This window comes from Muscardinus avellanarius (assembly GCF_963383645.1).
Source record: "Muscardinus avellanarius genome assembly, chromosome: 6".
In the NCBI taxonomy this organism is placed as follows: Eukaryota; Metazoa; Chordata; class Mammalia; order Rodentia; family Gliridae; genus Muscardinus; species Muscardinus avellanarius.
In genome coordinates, this window is record NC_137791.1 from 62,012,409 (window position 1) to 62,033,459 (window position 21,051).

Below are 21,051 nucleotides of genomic sequence, written 5' to 3' on the forward strand. Positions count from 1 at the left end.
ACATGAAGACAGTTGAGAGCTATGGGATGCATCTGTTCCTTGAGAGTAGTTGATTTTTATAACTCAACATGAAAATACTTGATTCTGAGAAGCCTAACATAGTACAATAGGAACTGAAATTCAGTTCAGCAAATACACTGAGCATTTGTTATCAAGAAAGCACCATGCCATCTGTGTCAGGCTGGTTCTAAGTGAGGAACACAATAACTGTGAAAACAAGATTTCCTGCATCAGTGTCTCACCTCCTCAGAATTATTGTAGAAAACAACACACAAATGTTTCAAATATATTCACACATTTAATTGTTATAGTAGACATTCAACAGGCATGATTATGTATTATATTTATTTGCCATCCTTGAATCAAACTAAAACTTGGCGTGCTGACTAAAGGACATGATTTAACATCTTCCTCATTGAGCTTGGCTGAGACTCTCAGAGTGGAAAAGGCGTACAAACCACAGTACCATGTATTTTCTGTAAACACTTCCTCTTTAGTACATAATAATCTGTCCCCTTTCTGTATTTTTTAGGTCTTGAAGGACCTGCCCTCTGAGATGTTTTTCCTAATCACATGGCAATCTTACTCCATATTCATTGCTCACTCACTCACACATTTGACTTCTTTTCTCAAGGTGTGTGTGGCCCAGGACACGGAGCCAGCCTTCCAGGGGAGCATCAAACCCCACAGCCTTATTGAGGCCTGAGACCTGAGGGGTCCTCATGCTTCTTGGGCTTGGGTGGCTACAGAAACTGTAGGGCCCCCTTTGGGAGGAACAGAGAGGAAAGGGAGGGCATAAGTCCAGGTCGAAGCCCAGGTTGCTGCTGGTGGTGAGGCTGTCAGCCGATCTCTTGGCCCCTCCTCTTCTTGAACTACACCGAGCTGGGCTTCAGGGACTGAGGCAGGGATGGGGCTCCCAGACCCCCATCTGCTTACAGGAAGGGAGACCAGAGAGCAAGGGGTCTGGCCTTGTCGGCCCGTGTTCAGAGTCCTTCTGAGGTGCTAAGATGCTGGCTGGACACTTCCTGGATGCCCTGTCTTCTTCCCTTCTAATTTCTAACCAGGGGAGCAGGGGGAGCCTAAGTAGTTGGATGGGGCCTTGTCTCCTAGGTTGCATGACTTTCTATACCTCTCGCAAGAGTTGTGTGGTGGTTAAAGGGTGGCCAGCTAGGCAAGGTTCACCCCCACAGAAGCCTCCAGGGTTAGTTCTCGTTTTCTGCCTCATTCCCCCATTGCACCTGGTACCCAGCATGCCAGCTTTGCATCGCACTTGCACCTGAACCACCAATTGTCTACTTAAGGAGGTAGGCTTCCTCTCCTAGGTGGCAGGCTTCGCCGGTTCCACATGGCCCAGATCTGGCCAACCCCTGTTTGCTTGGATGAGGGGCAAGGATGATGTCTCGAGACCAGCTGGTGCAGCAGGTGCTGTGGGAGCTGCAGGAGGCAGTGGAGTCAGAGGGTTTGGAGGGTCTTGTTAGTGCTACCCTCAAGGCCAAGCAAGTCCTCTCCTCCTTCGCCCTCCCCACCTGCTGGAAGGGGGACCCCGAGCTCCAGGTGCTGGAGGTGGATTCGGTGGCCCTGAGCCTGAACCCAGAGGATGCTCCGTGCAACATGCTGCCGCTGGTGTGCAAGGGCGAAGGCAGTCTGCTGTTTGAGGCGGCCAGCACACTGCTGTTGGGCGACACTGGCCTCAGCCTGGAGCTGCGGGCCCGCACCGTAGCGGAGATGCTCCTGCACAGACGCTACTACCTCCAGGACATGATTGACTCCAAGGTGATGCTGCAGGCTGTGCGCTACTCCCTGTGCTCCGAGGAGTCCCCGGAGATGACCAGCCTGCCGCCCGCCACCCTGGAAGCCATCTTCGATGCAGATGTCAAGGCCACTTGCTTCCCTAGCAGCTTCTCCAATGTGTGGCACCTGTACGCCCTGGCCTCCATCCTCCAGCGCAACATCTACTCCATTTACCCCATGCACAACCTCAAGATCCGACCCTACTTTAACCATGTAATCTGGCCTCGCTGCCGCGACCAGGTGCCCTCCAAGCTTCATATCATGTGGGCTGGCCAGCCCCTCACCAGCCACCTCTTCTGCCACCAATACTTTGTCCCTGTGGTGGGGCTAGAGGTGGTGGAGGCTGATAGTGTTCCTAGCCCGGCCCTGATGCCTCTAGCCCTGGCCCCACTGCCGCCGATGGCCAAGACACTGGAGCTGCTCAATCCCTCAACCCTGAGCGTGGCCTCAGCTACTCCCACCTCTCTGAGCCCTACAGTGTCACCATGAGCACCTTCTACCGCTGGCGGCGGCAGTCCCAGGAGCACCGGCAGAAGGTGGCCACCCACTTCTTGGCCAAGCATTTCCTGCAGGACAGCTTCCACCATGGGAGTGTTGTGCCTCCGCAGCAGTGCCTGGAGAGGTTTCCTGAGGTCTCCCGGTCCACTTATTATGCCGGAAAGCTGCTGGGCTCTGGCCCCTGCGAGGCCTCGGCCACAGCCCCTGTGGATGTGCCAGTCACAGAAGAGCTGGAGAAGCTGCCGGAGAAGAGGGCTACCGAGGGGCTGAGCCACTCCTTGCCAGCAGATTCGGTCTCCAGAATCAACTTGATGCAGCGTGCCAAGTTGTACCTGGAGCATTGCATCTCTCTATAGCTGCTTCAAATGCAGGTTCTCTGGTATCTCAAAGTCCGTCTATTACAAATGGCAGCAAAACGCCCTTCAGAGGAACCCCAGCATCAAGCCAGCCCCAGATCATGTGGCTGTTGGAGCCCCCCAGCCAGAGTCTGTTGGGGAAGGGGCCCTGCTCCCCGAGAAGGAGGATGTGTGAGAGGAGCCAGGGAAAGCAACAGGTGGGGGTCCCCTGTTCCCCCGGAGCTCTTGCCTCCAAAGATGCCCTTGTCCCATTGGCAGAGGTGCCTGGGCAGGGCCGTCCACAAGCAGGTGCTGAGTGGGCATCTGCCCTTCTGCGGCTTCCGCCTCCGCTACCCTAGCCTGTCACCTTCCTCCTTTTGGGTCTGGAAGAGTCTTGCCAGCGGCTGGCCCAGAGGCCTGTCCAAAGTCCCTCTGCAGGCCCCTTCCCTGGGCAGAGAGGGCAGAGAGGCCAAGGAGAAGCAGAAGGAAGCTGGCAGGAACATGACACTTGCGGTGGCCTCACCTGTGGTGACCCTGCCAGCAAATGCTTCTTCAGAAAAGGATCCAGAGGAGGCCCAGGGAGGGCCCTCTAGGGAAGAGGCCCTGAGAGAGGAGGCCATGGCCCAGGGTTGGCCCCAGAACAACCCCTGCCAAGTCACCCTGTAGCTGCGGTTATGGGCGGCAGGGTTGGCCGGGTGCTGGTAATGGACATCCTCACTGCCACCACGAGGTTCAAGACCCAGGCCAAGCTGTTTTTGTAGAAGCACTTCCAGTCCCAGAGCTTCCCCTCTTCCAAGGAGTTCAGGGCCCTTTTCCCCCTCACCGCCTGCTCCACCAACTACATGTGGAAAGGGGCCCTTTATGATGGCCTCACCTGGTCGATGGCTGACGGGGAGGTATGAAAAGGGCCGGGGACCAGTTTGGAGCGGGTCAGGACCTGAGTTGTCCCCTGGCTTGGCCCAAGTGCTCTTTGCTCTGGCTCCCACAGTGAGTAGCCTGACTCCAAGGGCATATTTGTGTTATTTTTCTGCTCTTAGAAGGGATTGTAACTTTCTGACTTCTGACTTTGCAATATATTCTCTCCTCTCGGGCTTTCTTGTTCTTACCATTGCGATGGAGTGATACAATCAAGAGGAGCCCTCACCAGAGTCTATATGATGCTTTGAACTTTCAGCCTACAAAACTGTGAGCTAAATAAGCCTCTCTTCTTTATAAGTTACCCTGCCTCAACTATTTCATTTATAGTAACAAAAACTGGGCTAATACAACAACTTAACACAATCTCATCTCTCCACATGCTCTTTCTTAACTAGTGCTGGATACTTTGACACACAGAAGATACTGGAAAAATATTTACATGCAGATATAAGTTTTATGAGGCTTCTCAAAATACTGGGTTTTTTGCAGAGGGAGGCACAAACAATGCACACCTACAATTTTTAAAGTATTATTCATTGATTGTTCACCTTATTTAGCAATTTTTATAGGTAAAAATCTAATTAAAGTTTCTTAAATTAACTATTACCCAGAAAGCTATGTTTCATTTAAATGTTGAAAATATCCTTCAAATACATACAGTGTTTTGCAGTGGGATGAAATTATCCTTGACTCTGCCCCACTGGGAAAATAGAATAGAATTGAACTTAAAACAATTTCTGATGTTGCTTTCATGGTGTCTTTGAGAGCTACAAATCCACACCAACAAAGTGCTCAAATCAGAATAGATGGGTGAGCCTTTTTCAGAGGTATCATAATAAAAATTAATTATTCATCCCAATATCATGAACATGCATGTATGTGTATGTGAGTGTATTTGTGTGTGTGTATGTGGTGTGTGTGTGTGTGTGTGTGTGTGTGGTGTGTGTGTGTGTGTGTTGTAAGAAAACAGCATTGACAACCCCACGGTAGGAACAGTGAGCAATATGGAAAGGTTTCCATCCAGAAACCTTTGAGATTATCATTCCAACTATGTGATTATAATTCCAATTTCTTCTAACGTCCCAACCCTTTTCCTTTTGTAAAATGTAAATAAGCCATCATAGGCTTTGTACCTAAACTTTTATCAGGTTATACCTGTAGTAATAGATTAGTTATTTTCCCTACTCGATGGTTATGGCAGGATATAAGTGTGTGTGTGTGTAGCTCATAGGGTTATGGAATTATACAAATGGATAAGAAAAAGAGCCAGGCATTGTGGCATATGCTTATAATCCTAGCATTTGGCAGGCTGAGACAGGAGGATCCCGGTTAAAGGACAGACTCAGCTACTTAGTGAGGCCCCTTGCAACTCTGTGAAGCCCTGTTTCAAAATAAAGAATAAAAAATAGGAAGCCAGATGTAGCAGCCCACACTTGTAATCCCAGCATTCAGGAGGCTAAGACCAGAGGATAGTGGTTTGCGGAGCGTGGACAGCCTCAACTACTGTTTCAAAAATAAAGAATAAAAAATAGGGCTTGGGGTGTAGCTCAGAGGTAAAATCCCCCTGGGTTCCATCCCCAGTACCACACACACAAAAAAGCTAATAAAGGAAATAAATATAAATTGCATAATTTTGTTTATAGATAATAATTACTAGGTTGATTCAGCATCACCTTAGATACGATAATTAAAACATCTCCTCAAGATCCACTAATAATTTTCAGAAGTTTTATATTTCACAATTGCAATATACATTTAAATAATTTCATATGTTTCCATTATATTATGGTACTGCTTAAACATCCCTAATCATAAAATCTGAAATGCTCCAAAACATGAATTTTTTGAGTCCTGACACAAAGCCACTAGTAAAAAAATTACACACCTGACCCCATGTAACAGGTCATGATCAAAAGAAAGGCACACTAAAAATATCATATTAAATTACCTGAAAGTATGTATTTAGGTATATGTGAACCATAAACAAATTTTGCGTTTAGAGCTGGGCCCCATCTCCAAGAGTTCTCATTATGTATTTGCAAATATTCTAAAATTTTAAAAAATATTCCTCTGGATAATGGATACTCAATCATTTTAGATAATAGGCACTCATTTCATAATGAGAAAATTGAGAATACAGAAGTTAGAAAATAGGGAAAGGAATAATAAATGATTTTATTTGTTTAATTAGAAATGGATTTTCTTTTTATTAAAGCAAACATCAATAGTAAAGAAAGTTAATACTCTTTCTTATTAAACTCCTTTTAATACATGTTCTTCCTTTCATATGTCACTGACGAATGTAATTTTCTTTCAGGATCAAGGTATTTGTTAGGTGTCTATTTCATCAAAATGTTAGGTATACGTTTACTTTCTCAAAAGTCAATCTTTCATCCAAGCTTATATTATTTCCTCTAGTCTTCCTTTTCAAAATAGAGTTGAACAATTTTTACTAAAAATTACCTAATGATACTCAATTATCTGCAATTGCCTGAATGAGTAAAGCTTAAATAGTCAATTCTTTCCTTAAGAATTTAGTCACAGCACAGTGATTTTTTTTTTTTTACCAAAGACTCTCATCATTACCCACATGTAACTCTCTAATAATATAACACTTATCCTGAAACACCTCTGTCACCTCTGGGTAAAGCAAATTGACTTTAATATCCTGAGAGACATCAGTAAAGAAAAGCAGAAAGACTGGTGCTGCTTCTGAGCTAATAACAATGAAAAACAGTAATTGCTTTGATTAAACTAATTTTGCTTTCTAGAAACTCCATTCATCATAATCATAGGTAATCTAATTTCCAGTTCTTTTAGGTCAAGGGAATAAAATCAAAGGCAAATATATTTTATTGTTTTAATATCACAATTCTTATTTTTCAAAGTATGAGAAGTCAGAGCTTATATTAATTAGACAAAAGCAATTCAGTTTCACATCAAATTTGAACAAAAATACAAAGATAAATCCAATTTGTTTACAGTACAGAATTAAAGGTATCTTCAGGATATTTCTATTATTAAAAAAGTGAGGTTTTTCCAAAAATTATCTGAGCATCACATCATTCTAATTTCTGCTATGTATATTAACAGTTTTAAGATATAGTGTGCCTGCAGCGTCCATATACAAACAACCAGTTACTGTCACATTCCAAATACTGTAGCCTTTCCACTTCTTATTTCTAAATTTAACCCTTAGATGTTCATCAAATGAGTTATTTTGTAAAAGGATTGTTCCTGTTTTTATTCTCAGAGAACTAGGCAAAATAGAGAAAGACAGATAAAAGCAACCCAGTCAGCTGTCTCAAAGGTTGAGTGTCTGCTGTATCAGCCTAGAATCTGTCTTTGTCACTAAATCTGGAAGTTATCACAGTGCTTGCAAATTTAAATACTGATGAAGCTTTCAATTACTGTAAAATTTAAATTCTTAATCAAAGATTTGTTCTTTTAAGTTTTGATCAGGAAAACAAAATTGAAGAGTTCATTGGAGCAGACTGACTAACCCTGCGTCTCTTCTTCTGTCTCACTATTTTGCTTTGCCTTTTACTTCTTTTTCCTTAATCTTTCCCAAATAATCTCTTTATCTCTTTTTTACCATTCCTCTCTTTTGAACAAGTTGCATACAGGAAGTAAACACAAGGATGGAATAAGACAGATAAAGGGATATTGATGCCTTTTGTTCTGACTTACATGGAAATAACGTATTCTAGTTTCATCCAGGATGCAGCATATATCAATTTATTTGCACTGATTTTAGTATATCACATGAAATATATTTTTCCTTGATAAAAATTTACATTTTGATCAATTACTATTACTACTATCAGTAACTAACTATTAAATACTTACTTTGTCAATTCACTTGTTCCTCACAACAACATGTGAAACAGATTACTGCTGTCTCATTACACAAGGAAATTGAGGTTCAGAGAGCCTAACTGGCTTATTCCTGGATAAAGAGCTAGTAAATAGCAGAGTGACTATTCCAATCTATGTAGCCTAGTTCTCAAACTATAGTCCTAGCTAAAACATACTTTTACATGATATGCCTTTTTTAGGTGTAATTTGTTGACAAATACATAAATACTTACTTAGTAGCTATGTAATCCCTTTTTCAGCTTCTCAAAGCTTAATAGTAGTGATGCCGTTCTGTAAGATTATAAAGGACGTAAGTAACTAAGGTGATTCAAAATAGGATTTTTAAGAAAGAGTCTGACTCATAAAAGTCAGGACATAGAAAGAAGGGTTTTACACATATTCAGATAAAAAAAAGAAAGGGGTTTATAAAGGAGATAAACAATTTTTTTTACTCTTAATTTTGAAAGTTGTCTGATGATACATGAAAAAGTAATTTCACAATTAGAAGAGTTTATAAAATGCCTAAAGCAATTTTATCTTTTCTCCACAAAATGTAACAAAATCAAAAGCAAAGTATAACACTTAACTCCACTAACCTCCCCATTTTAGTAAATCAAATATGTTTAAGAGAAAATTGTTTTCCAGTTTAAGAAAAACTAGTCTGTATTTATATAAAAAAGTTTTTAATGTTCTACCACAAACTATGAATGCTCTAACTTTTCTAAGTTATTGAATACTCATTTTAGATATGTCTTATTTTAAATAAAAGCTCATAGGCACAAAACAGTGAATGTTTTAGATCTAGACATAAACAAAACCATGAAAGGCTCTTTAGTATGTTTGTAATTATACTAGCCAGAACTAATAGACTTTAATTGGGTAAAGAAAAACTAGTTTTAACATCAGGAAATAATTTGTAATAAAAACACAAGTCTATGTAAGAACAATGAATCATTCAAGGAAGTTACTGGACATTCATGACTAAACCATCACTCAGAGGAAACAGCCAAAATACTTTCAATTCTATCTCAGAAAATGTTTCACATGTGTGTTGGGGCCATGCAGTTAGACAGAGTCCCACCTATATTGCATTATCATTTAATCTAGGTCCTAATCTTAGTTTCTCTCTCAGCTATTTCCATTTTCTTTCATTTTAGCATTAGATTTTCCTTCTTAAACACATAATATCAAGAGTTTCACTTAAACTTATTCTTAAAAAGATTCCTTGATGTGATTGTTCCTATAATAACCCAAAGCACTATTTTCTTTATAGAGCAAACAGCTCTTTAAAGATAGCAGGAATAACTGCTTACAATATGACAATTAGAAATCTGGTGAGCTACAGAAACCAAGAAACAGTCTCCCTGAGGATGTATGCATGCTCACATGCATTTATGTAGAGATATGTTTCTCCTTCAAAATAAATGGTAAGAAAAAACAACCCTAAGTATTCAGTGCTCATTTGGACAATTCCAAAAATTAATACTTGTCCAAAATCCAAACAATTTTACATTTGGAAAGCAATATCATGTAGAATTTCATTTAAAAAATGAAAGCATGCTTTATATACACACAATTTATTCATTACAAACTTCTGTCCTTTGAAGGAATATCATCATATCATGACCCTAGGGAGAATTACAATTGTCTTTCAAGGATGTTTTATTTTTCCTTTAGTACATTCATTTCATAAGTGTGGCATATTCATCTGGTACAGATTATGATCCCTGCCCCTTCTTCTTTTCTCATTTATTGAGTGGAAATGAATTGCTCTTTATAGAACAATCAGGACACTCATTAACACTTATTTATATTCAGTTTTTCTTAATAAAGACACATAATACTACAATAAATGCCACATATACTCTACAGTAGTTGAGGAAAATCTTCACCACTTCAAACCAAAAATCAACATAATATATTTGATCTTTCAAAAAAGCCAACATAAGCTGGGCGTGTTGGTGCACGCTTGTAATCCCAGCATTCAGGAGGCTGAGACCTGGAGGATCACGGTTCACGGACAGCCTCAGCTACCTAGTGAGGCCCTCTGTAACTCAGTAAGACCCGGTTTCAAAATAAAGAATAAAAAAATAGGGCAGGGGGTGTAGCTCTGAGGTCGAATGCCCCTGGGTTCCATATCCAGACCCTCAAAAAAAAAAAAAAGCCATAAAGTGCTTGGTTAAAATGCTACATTTAAAACAGGAAGGGATAGCAGAGAAGATAAAGAAAAAATCTAACAGACACAAATTATTTTTCTTATTAAAATGTCTAATTTTTCTACCAGTTACTCCATTTTTACTATAGTATCAATAAGGTTCATTTTAAGACCAAAAATAAGTTGTAAGTTCCATTTTGGAAAAATCCTAGAAATTATTTATTGCAATCTAACTTCATTTGGTTATATTATACTGGTATATTTTAGGCTCAAACACTACAACAATTTTTACTTGCAAAGTATAATAATACATTCTAAAAAGTTTAATAGCTTGGCATTTCCCTTTAGGCAATCAGTCCTGCTTGCCTGAGCTGCCCTGACCATGTTAATGAAGTATGGCCTGAATAAACAGAGCTACATACCCTTCTTGAGATACAACAATTTTATGACTTGCCACAAGATATTTTATGGTTTCAGCATTTTGTTTATAATGAAAAAATGTATCAAACAGCTAGTCTTATGAAAGAAAACAGTAGTAACTTCCTTGATTCTAAACCTACAGATGCAATGATGGATTTATCCTCCAACACCAGAGTGTTTTCTCTTCTGAGATGCTAGCGTGAGCATGTGCAGAGACATAAGGAGGAAAAAATATTTGGATGAATCTCAGTGGCCTCTTGGGCAAGACCTACCACATATGCACAAGTCTTCTAAGTCTTTCCCCATGAACAGTATTCTCCACATTTGAAATGACGACTGCTGATTGCTCATACTCAAGCTTCTCACCCTATTAAAGATCTGGAGCTGACAACCCAGCTCATCCATCCAGTGATAAAAATTCTTTAAAATGGCTGGACGTGGTGGTGCATGCTTGTAATCCCAGTACTTGAGAGGCTGAGACAGGACGATCGCACAGATCCAAAGCCAGCCTCAGCTACTTAGTGAGGCTCTCAGCAACTTAGTGAGACCCTGTTTCAAAATAAAATATAAAATAGGTCAGGGTCATAGCCCAGAGGGAGAGACCCCTAGGTTCCATCCCCAAAACCACACACAAAAAAGTGTTTTTAATGTCTAAGGAAACTTTCTTTTTTCTTTCTTTCCTTTTTTTTTTTTTTTTTTTTTTTGGTGGTGGTACTGAGGATGGAACTCAGGGCATTCTACCTCCGAGCTATACCCCCAGCCCTATCTTTTATTCTGTATTTTTGAAACAGGGTCTTACTGAGTTGCCAAGGGCCTCACTAAGTAGCTGAGGCTGTCTGCGAATTCGGATCCTCCTGTCTCAGCCTCCCAAATGCTGGGATTACAAGCTTGTGCCTCCCACACCAGGTTCTAAGGAACTTTTCAAATCAAAAGAAAGTTTGTTGCCACTGCTGCTATAGCTGATATTTTTACATAGATTAAAAAGATCAACTGTCAGAGATCAACATCTTCATTCCCTTTATAAACTATTTTCCCCTCTCTTGCCCTGAAACTGCAGACAAATATGGCTTATTTTAAAATGAAGTGCTCTTTGATAGCTGTGTATATATCATACCTTTCATATTCACAGATGATGTTCACAATCTTGTCATCATCCATGTGTCCTGGATGCACAATTTATCTGAAAATATCATGGTAAATTTTACCAGAGGGCACTTTTTATGTGCTGCTGGTGAAGACTGTCATTTCTACTCTGTGTTCTTGCTTCTTGGATAACATTGCAGTTCTACAACTCATGTTTTGTTCATAATATCATGTTAACACATTTACCAACAGCATGCTTTTCTATTTAAAATAGGGGGATATGGCTTACAGGAGCTTAGCTAATCTGTACTCAGAATAATACAGTGGTCCAAACTACATTTGATGAGTTATCTCTTCAGGATTTCCTGGTTCCACTGAAACCCAAAAGGACAAAAAAAAAATATATGGATCTACTTAGCAGATCCCTCCTAATTTTAAGATCTATTAAGATACCTTGCATTCTAAATTTTAAATTTGTTAAAATAATGTTGGGTCTATCACAGTGTCACTAGTACTTGAAATGATTCTGAGTGTCCTCAAGGATTCTAGGTAACTCGTTTTAGTCTATACATGTAAGCCAACCTTTTAATGAAAAAAAAAAAAAGTAACAGGCAAAAATTCCCCCTCCAGAAAAAATCCTTATGGGTTTCACTATGTTTCTTTAAAAAACCCATGTCTTCTGGCTGATAAACCATGGCTCTCTTATTCTTCCTTTCCTCCATGATCGTTGCATATTTACATTCTCACCAATAAAATATGAGATTGCCTATTACTGCACCTTCTCGACAATATTTGATATGACCAACCTTTTTAACTGCAGCTACTCCAGTAAGTGTGTGGCCAGTGGGGACCTATCTCATCTCATCTCTGCCTCTGTCCACTATCCCTGCTCCTGCTCATATGCACTACCTGTCCACTACTACATCTCTCACTTTGTATGTATGTATGTGTTTTTATTCATATATTCATATGAATAAACACACATATGAATTTATGTGTATAAATATGTATATATATGAATATGAATACATATCCATACACACACACACACACACACACACAAACACACGTGTGTGTGTGTGTGTGTGTGTATCTATATATTTTTTCTTTTTTTGTGTGTGGTCTAGGGATGGAACCCAGGGTCATTCGACCTCCCAGCAACACCCTCTGCCCTATTTATTTTATTCTTTATTTTGAAATAGCAGCTGAGGCTGTCCGTGAACCACGATCCTCCAGTCTCAGCCTCCTGAATGCTGGGATTACAAGCATACACTACCACGCCCGGCTGTATCTATATAATTTTAAACAGGCCTACATACATGTGCCATTTAGTATTTAGCTGAATACGTAATGGGAATACTCTGCAGTTCTCTCACACTGTTCTTCTGAATACAGTTTATCTTCTTTGATGTTTAAATTCTCTGATTCTCAGTTTCTCTTTCTGTATTAACAAAATAATGCTATAAAATATGAAATAAACATAAAAGATACAATTCTATAAAATGCTTACAACATAAACAGATCCCTTCCTGAGACTGACTGTAGAATTTTCAAGAATGGAACTCATGTCTTATAGCAAACAGTATATTTAGTGTAGTACTCAATATAAATTTGTTAGTTTGATATTTTAAGAGGGTGCTAGAATATAGCATGTTTATCTAGAACTCTTCTAATTTTACAGTTCCAATATTTACTTCTCTGTATCATTGGGATATATTCCCTCATTGTGCTGCTAAGTAAAGAACCACAGTAATCTCCTTAGGGTATACTAATCCCCACAGACTGTAATAATTATAACTGACTTCAAGGGTCTTATATTGTAGAATGTTTATGAGTGAAGAAAAACTTCTGAAGTAATTTTAATTTAAAACATCTTTATTATTTCAAAACTGCACTGAAGATTACAAAAAGCAATCAAAATTAATAAGGATATGATTTAAAAGTCTTTTCAGAAAACAATATGCAGTAGGCAAGAGAAAGCTGAAAGAATCTCTAATAGCCCTAAATGATTACGTTATGAAGAAGTATTCTGCTTCATTTAGGTGGCTTGGTACAATGAACATTTAAGTTGAATTTTAGTAGAAACTTATTTATAGCCACATTCTTGAGATCTTTGATTAATCAACACTTAAAGGAAACTGGAGAATTTCTTAATATAAATATTTTCAAGGGAAACACCACGTGTTGTCTGCATGTATATTCCTATCACATTATACCTCATTATGATGTATAATTGCAATGCACTAATAAAAGTGTAAAATAAATAAATATTGTGTAAATATTTGCATATTGAAGACTTTAATGATGAACAGAGGTAAAACATTAAGCTCTTAACTCTTGAGTCAGGCATGCATGACTTCAGAGAATAGACAATTCAAGGTTATTTTTATAGCCCTGGCTACATGCCAACAAACTAGTTTACTGGGTGAGGTGACAGCATATATAGTATAACCTTGTCTATGAAATGACAAAATACTGAATCTGTTTCAAAACTCAAGTGCCATTTCTATTGGATTCTAATATCTGAGAAAGAACACCATAAGGCAAATTATGAATATATCAACTGTCCAATAGAAGAAGTTCTGACCATATTTGATTAGAAGCAGGCACATTTCAATATAAAGTAGCTGGATGATTAGGTAGAAGCCAAGATTTGAGGACTGTAAGGAAATCTGGAATCTCTCAGAGGAACCAGGAAGTGAATGAGAGCCAGAAGAAATCTCAAATAATCTAAACAGAAATCGTGCCAAAATAGTCTTTCCTCTAGGAAATCTAAAAACAATATAGAAACAAAGAGAGGAGGGAAAATGGGAAGAAAAGGAAAAGGGAAGGGGGCCCAGGATAAGCAGAGTGTCATAAGAGCCCCAACTTGGAAAATTGCATAAAAAGGTATAGGCTTAAAAGAAAACAGATTTACCTAAAAAATAGTTTGGTCTTAGTACAAGAATATCATCCTAAATTGCTTAAACAGTGGCATATTAATTACCTTACATAAATAGTTTAATTATATCTACCTTAATCAATTTACTATATAATAAGTTTTCAATTATGACATTTAGAATCCATTAGCATTTGCTACAAAAATATCTGAATTTTTATTTTATTTTATATTTGGTATTTTTGTGTGTGTGGTACTCTGGGTGGAAACCAGGGGCTTTACTACCTCCGGGCTATACTTCCAGACCTATTTTATACTTTATTTGGAAATAGGGTCTCACTAAGTTGCTGAGAGCCTCACTAAGTAGCTGAGACTGGCTTTGAACCTGTGCGATCTTCCTGTCTCAGCCTCCCAAGCACTGGGATTACAAGCGTGCACCACCACACTTGACTGAATTTTTATTTTATTAACACAAGTAGTATTTTCCTTATACCTGTTTATACTGAAATTATTATTGTAAAAATATTTTATCAATCACAAAAGGAAGCCTTAATTGAATCATATTCATTAAATTTATTTATGCTTTTAGCTTATAGTAATATTAACTAATGAGTCAAAATTTGAAAATTATCTTTTCTTTAAATGATTAACAGTGTTACAAACTTTTAATAATCTAAACAAATCCAGGTGTGGTGGCAAATGCCTGTAGTCCTAGTACTTGAGAGGCTAAGACAGGAAGATCACAGATTCAAGGCCAGACTCAGCAACTTATTGAGGCCCTCCACAAATTAGTAAAACATTATTTTAAAATAAAATGTAGAAAAATACACACAAATGCACACTTGTGCGTGTGCACACACATGTCCACACACACTCTAAACAAAATACTTCCTTGAGGGTATTATTTCAAAAAATAATATTCTGTGGGGTACATGGCATACTGTCTTATATATGTTGCTATTTTATTTTACCTACTATATGTAATATGTTACATGAACTTCCTCTCTTTAATTTTAGAAGTCAACATCTTTAGCTTTAATCTAGTTTTTTTCAGTGTTTAGTTTGAAACTAATGGCCCTCTGATTTCACTAATTTAATTTATCATCTTGCCTTCTAAGTTACATTTCTACCTTCTGAATTCACATGATTAGCCGTTCACAACAAAATATCTGACCCAATTGCCTCTGACCATTCAGATTCCTCCCTCTGACAACCAGGCTTTTAAGGTTAAAACAATTCTCAAATTATTGACTTGTCTCCTTCTTTCTTCCTTCCTTCCTTCCTTCCTTCCTTCCTTCCTTCCTTCCTTTCTTTTTATTTCTTACCATGTATCACATTTGTGTGCCTTTATAAAAATATAATCTATAGACATGTTTCTTCTCTAATAGTATAACCTATGAATCCAATACAAATTCTTCTTTATGTTATACCTCTGATAAATATTACAGTGCCTGATAGAATCAGAATCTAATAAATGTTTGTTGAAATCATAAATTAATCTTAGAATTAAATAAAACAGTCTTGGTGACATATCTGAGTAATTTCCATGGCTGAACAAGGACATAATTGTTTTAGATTATCCAATTTTAAGTGGTGCTCTAGTGATCTAAAATATTAACACACTTATCTAAGCCACTAAGTCTGATGCACCCTACCATTAGGAAAACATGTTCGTTTTTACTTTTGTATTTGACTAATAAATACTGGAAATTCAATTGATAAAAATCTCATGAGGCTACCTCTGTATACCAAGGCAGAACAAAAGAAACTGTTTTTGTCACAGATCAAAAGGTAGCAACCACCTCTTTGCAGCACCCTGCTGCTTCTGAATTAATTTAGCTTATTTATGACTCATTGGACTTCTCTTCTTGTCACTGCTCAAGTCACTTCCTACCATGGTTAGGGTTTTGATGTCTTAACTTTTTTCAGGCCTCTCAAATACAGTTTGGGATACTGGCATCCTGGTTAAAAATATAAGTTTTAGAAATTCTTTTCTAATTGAAATATACTAAGTTCATTGATTTTTAAATTTTACTCACAGAGTGATGAAGACTAAATATAGCATTAAGACTAAATATAATTAAATATATTTAATTGCCAAAATATCATAATGTCATTATCTAAAGCTAAAATGACAGAGAAAGAATGTATGCACATATATGATAATTTTGCTATTACAATTATTAAATACTGAAACATTAGTAATTATTGAGACAGACCATGTAAAACACATGGAATGTGGATTTTTTGATTTGAAAACATCAGGCAGGTTAATGAAGAGAAGGACTTTATTTCACACAAAGAAGGAAACAAGTAAAGCTTTGCAAGAGACACTTGAGTGTGGAAGGAAGAATTCAAATGAGCTTCAAATGAGCTTCCCAAGTGAAAAGGAGGTCTTCCTGAAAGAATCTAGCTCCTACCTTCTGCACCTGCACCTCTCACCAAACTCTCCCTTTCCCACCACATCGCCACGCTCCACATCTCAAAACATCTCATCCTGTACTTGTTTTACATCCTGGGACAGGAGACTAGATTTTATGTGTCCATAGCTTCCCTCTCCAATGCAATATTTCTCTACCTGATTAAAAAAACTGTTTTTCGCTGGGCGTGGTGGTGCATGCTTGTAATCCCTGCGCTTGGGAGGCAGAGAAAGGAGGATCCCACAGGTTCGAAGCCAGCCGCTTGCTCTGGCTTAAGAGACCCTGTTTCCAATAAAAATATAAAAATAGGTCTGGGAGTTTAGCTCGGAGGTAAAAGGGCTTCCAGGAACCCCAGTACCACCAGAAAATAAAAAAATAAAAAATAAATAAAAAACTGTTCTTCAAAAAGTAGCCCTTTAGCCAGGCGTGGTGGTACATGCTTGTAATACCAGTACTTGGGAGGCTGAGACAGGAGGATTGTGCAGGTTCAAAGCCAGCCTCAGTTACTTAGTGAGGCTCTCAGCAACTTAGTGAGACCCTGTTTCCAAATACAATATGAAATAGGTCTAGGAGTGTAGCCCAGAGGTAGAAAGTTCCTGGGTTCTCTCTCCAGTCCTACAAAAAAGTAGCCCTTTAATGTCATATACTTAAATGTTCTAGAGTTATTATTAAGATTTTGTTTGAATTGTTTGCGGCAAAACACAGTTAATTCATCAAGTCTAAAATTTTGTATTTCAGCTTCCTCATTTGCAAAATGTGGATAAAAATAATATCTAACACAGTATAGCTAGGAGTAATTAAAATTCATTTTATCTCATCATCTCAGATGTGGGGCACCTACGAAAACTGAATAGAAAATGTAATACAATTATACAATTATGTATATGTACCTGTAATAATTTAGTAATTATATATAAACTCAAAATTATGGTTTCTAACCTATTTAATGCACCTGTTTCAATTTCATTGAAATATGCACCAAGCTGGGAATGGTGGTGTACACTACTTGAGAGAGTAAGACAAAAGGATCACAGGTTCAAGGCCAAGAATAACTTAGAAAGACCCTATTTGAAGCCGAGTGTGGTGGTCCAAGCTTGTAATCCCAGCATTTGGGAGATGGAGACTGGAGGATCTCAGTTAGTAGACAGCCTCTGCTACTTAGCAAGGTACTTCACAACTCAGTGAGACCCTGTTTCAAAAATATAGACTAAAAAAAGTAGGGCTGAGGGTGTAGCTCAGAGGTAGAATGCCCCTGGGATTCCATCCCCAGTAACGGCAAAAAAAAAAAAAAAAAAAAAAAAAAAAAAAACTATTTCGAAATTTAAAAGAATAGGGCTGGAGGGTATAACTCAGAGGTAAATTTGCTCCCCAGTGTCACAGGGAGGGAGGGAGGGAGGATGAATGGATGGATGGATGGATGGATGTTTGTTCACAACTGAAAGCTCGGGACTTAATGGGTTTAATCATTTATTACACATAAAATATTAAAATAGTGCATGTAGCTACGCATGGTGGTGCATACTTTTCAGTACTTGGGAAGCTGAGACAGGTTCAAGGACAGCCTCAGCAAGTAGTGAGACTCTCACAACCTAGCAAGGCAGGGCTGGGGATGTAGAATACCCCTGAATTCAATCCCTAGTACCACAAAAACATTAAAAAATAAAATAGTGCATGCAACAGTTAATGCTAAGTAAGTGTTAACTATTGTTGTAAATTTACTAAATATTATTTTACATGGAGGAAAAGTGAAAACAGAATGTAGATACTATATAATTGGAACTCCCAAGCAAAGGTCCTCAACAAGAAAGAAAACCACATGAGATGAGAAAATGTGTGAAAGGAAACTTGAAGTCCTCATACGTAAGTTAGAATAAGTTCACTTTCCTCTTTACGTTCATTTAGGATGCAATACAGGTGTTCATCTTTATCAAACATATGCATAGGCTAGCTTACAGTGCATGGTTTCTGTTTGGAGTCGCATATCTTTTTAGCAGTTAGATTTTAATTTTAAAAGGCTTCATAGGTAATTTAGAAACTATGCTATATATGTTGGTATTTTTGCCAAACAATGAAACATTAATGTTTATTGAAAAAGAACATGTAAAACAAGTTGAATATCTACCTTTCCATTTGGAAACACAATACGGGAAACCAGATTAATGCAGGAAGGCTTTCTGGTTTGCTTTCATGAAGGAACAGGTAAAACAGTTTGACAACCCAGTTTAGTGAGAGAAGAACAGTCAAAATGAGTTTCCCCAGCAAAAAGTCTAACATCACCCAAAAGTGCAACTAAGGCTCAGTCATAGACTTGTCCGAGAGTACAAAAATCATGAGATCATTCTCAATTTCACTGTAAGTTTATTTCAGCTTTTTTAATCTTCATAAATATTCACTTTCTTCTCAAGTCTTTCTTTTCAAAGTTAAGTTTTCCACTACAGTTTTTCATTTTATTTTTCCCATAGCCTTCAATACAAGGCTTCATTACCTATTTTATTTCCCTAGTGATTTTCTAAATTTCCCTCTCCAATGGAATCTGTCTCCAACTACAGCCATTGAATCCATTCATTAACCCTATTTCCAGTGCCTACTCTAATTGCCACCTGATAAAAACTAATCTCCCAAGAGGCCTCCAGCGACCTCCTACTACCTAAGCCTGATGGGGTTTTCTGGAAGCACTGGAGAATTCGGCCATTTCTTTATTTGAACTCTCCTGACAGTCTTCTAAATTTTATGTTTGCTCAATCTTACTCTTTAGCTCCCAGATTCTGACTCTATGGCATTTCTCTTCCTTTATTCTAATCTTTACATTTTAAACACAACCTAAACTCATAGCTTCAATTCCCAACTAGGCCTGAACCATAGATGAACTTTTAGTCTCCTATTTAGAATTCCCAAGTGGAAGGGTCTTCAGTCTAGCACCTCCCCTCCACTGAGGCAGATGTACTTTTTAGGATTCGCTATACTTTGAGGGTAGCAATGTGAAAAACTGTTTGAGTACAGAACTATTATTAATTTAAATCCTACTCTGCCTATCAGGCTCCATGCTCTTAGGCATTTTACATAACTCTTTCAAAGGTAAATTTTCTCTTCAGTAGAATGTCTATCATAGAATGGTCATTAAAAAAGCACAGTATATATACACAAATTGTTGACATGGCCATAGTGTAAGTATTCAATAACACCAGATACTATGAATTTAATTATCATGCTTATCAACTAAATACTGTTAATAAAAATAAAAATATCTTAGACCTACTGCCTGAAAGTGATCCTCAATTAATGTTAGGAATCATTTATTGTTCTGTCAAAACATATCGATCTGTATAAACAGAATATGGAGCTTAAGGCCAAAAGAACAGCATGTAAAAACTTGTTCCAAAATATATGAATCAAATAAGTCACTATAATCTGTAGCTATTATATTATTCTCCTGTATGGTAAAAAGCCATAAAAGTTGAATACCAAAGGTCATACTATTCAATATATCTATAAATAGTTACTTTTCTATATCCAAATATTGACTCTTCATTCCCCAACCTCCACTGTGGAGGTTTTTTTCTTTTCCTATTGTGTTTCCTCTTTCTGGTAATGAAACAACCATATTCCTAGAAACTTAAGTTAAATATTCACAAACTATGTTATACCCTCTCGCCCAGGTTTAAAAAAAGTCAATATTCAACCAGGAGCTAAAACACTTTATGAAAAGTATTACCTGTTCAGTGATAAATTCATATACAAACAACTCTGAGCATGTTGGTCTACAGCTCAAAACACTGAATCACTACATTCATTTACAATATAAAATAACAAATTCCACACTTAGCTTTCAAGATATTCCATTATCTGATTTCCATGTACCCTTATGACATTATTTCCAAAACTTCCCTTCAAGCATTCTCAAACTAGTCAGCTCTCTATAGCACATTACATTTTCCTTGCTTTGCATGTTCACAGAACCTACTATACTTGCATGTGTTCCCTGATGTCTAAATGTCCAAATCACATTCCAATGGACGCTGCAGGCTGCCCATTTGGATACATTCTCCTTCCCCCATCTCTAAGAAGTACACACATGCTCAAACCAATACTCCAAACCATTCCTCTTGCAACTAAAGACTCAGAGAAAAGCAGGCACTATATTTAATTCTAGGGATAAGCCTTGGTTCATTTAGGCCAGTATGCATATTACTTCATCCTGGCCGTAGGTCAAGGTCAATCTTGCTACCTAGGCACCTCCAATACACGTAGTCCAGAACACTTTTATGAGGCAGTGTTTCTTCTGAAGGTTGTTATGCAACATTGTGAGTCTCGGAATTCACCCCTGCCACATTTCTACTAGTCAAGGAATGAAGCAAAGTTGATAGCATCAGAGAAAAATACAGCAGAAGCTCTGAATGAACTATATGTTAACTGTTCTCCATGTGAACCCTTTCAGTTATATGAGCTGACAAATCCCCTGTGATGTGTAAGATACTTTGATTTGTGTTACTTGCAGTCAAAAATATTTTAAGCTGACACCCATACATTTCAGTACCAAATTCAAACTTTGATGGTGATTCCTCTACTTAATATAGCTGGAGATAATCTTTCCTTTAAAACCACATGGCTCTATATATTCATTTTATAGTATTTATGCTCTATGTAGTGAATGTATCACATGTCTAATCCACCTAAGTATGTTTCATGGTGTAAATG

General features: G+C 38.1%; 1 protein-coding gene across 1 annotated transcript in view; it reads left to right on the forward strand.

The window, feature by feature from the left end:
* Positions 1 to 1,392: 1,392 nt before the first annotated feature.
* The window catches only part of LOC308264054 (vertnin-like), a gene marked incomplete at both ends in the record, with an annotated part of 40,891 nt that continues 21,232 nt past the window's right edge, over positions 1,393 to 21,051 (forward strand). Inside the window, 6 exon segments of the mRNA XM_080697198.1 lie at positions 1,393 to 2,214; positions 2,217 to 2,630; positions 2,635 to 2,815; positions 2,818 to 3,267; positions 3,270 to 3,382; positions 3,386 to 3,520. Of these exon segments, the coding sequence (XP_080553324.1) occupies positions 1,393 to 2,214; positions 2,217 to 2,630; positions 2,635 to 2,815; positions 2,818 to 3,267; positions 3,270 to 3,382; positions 3,386 to 3,520 (2,115 nt within the window).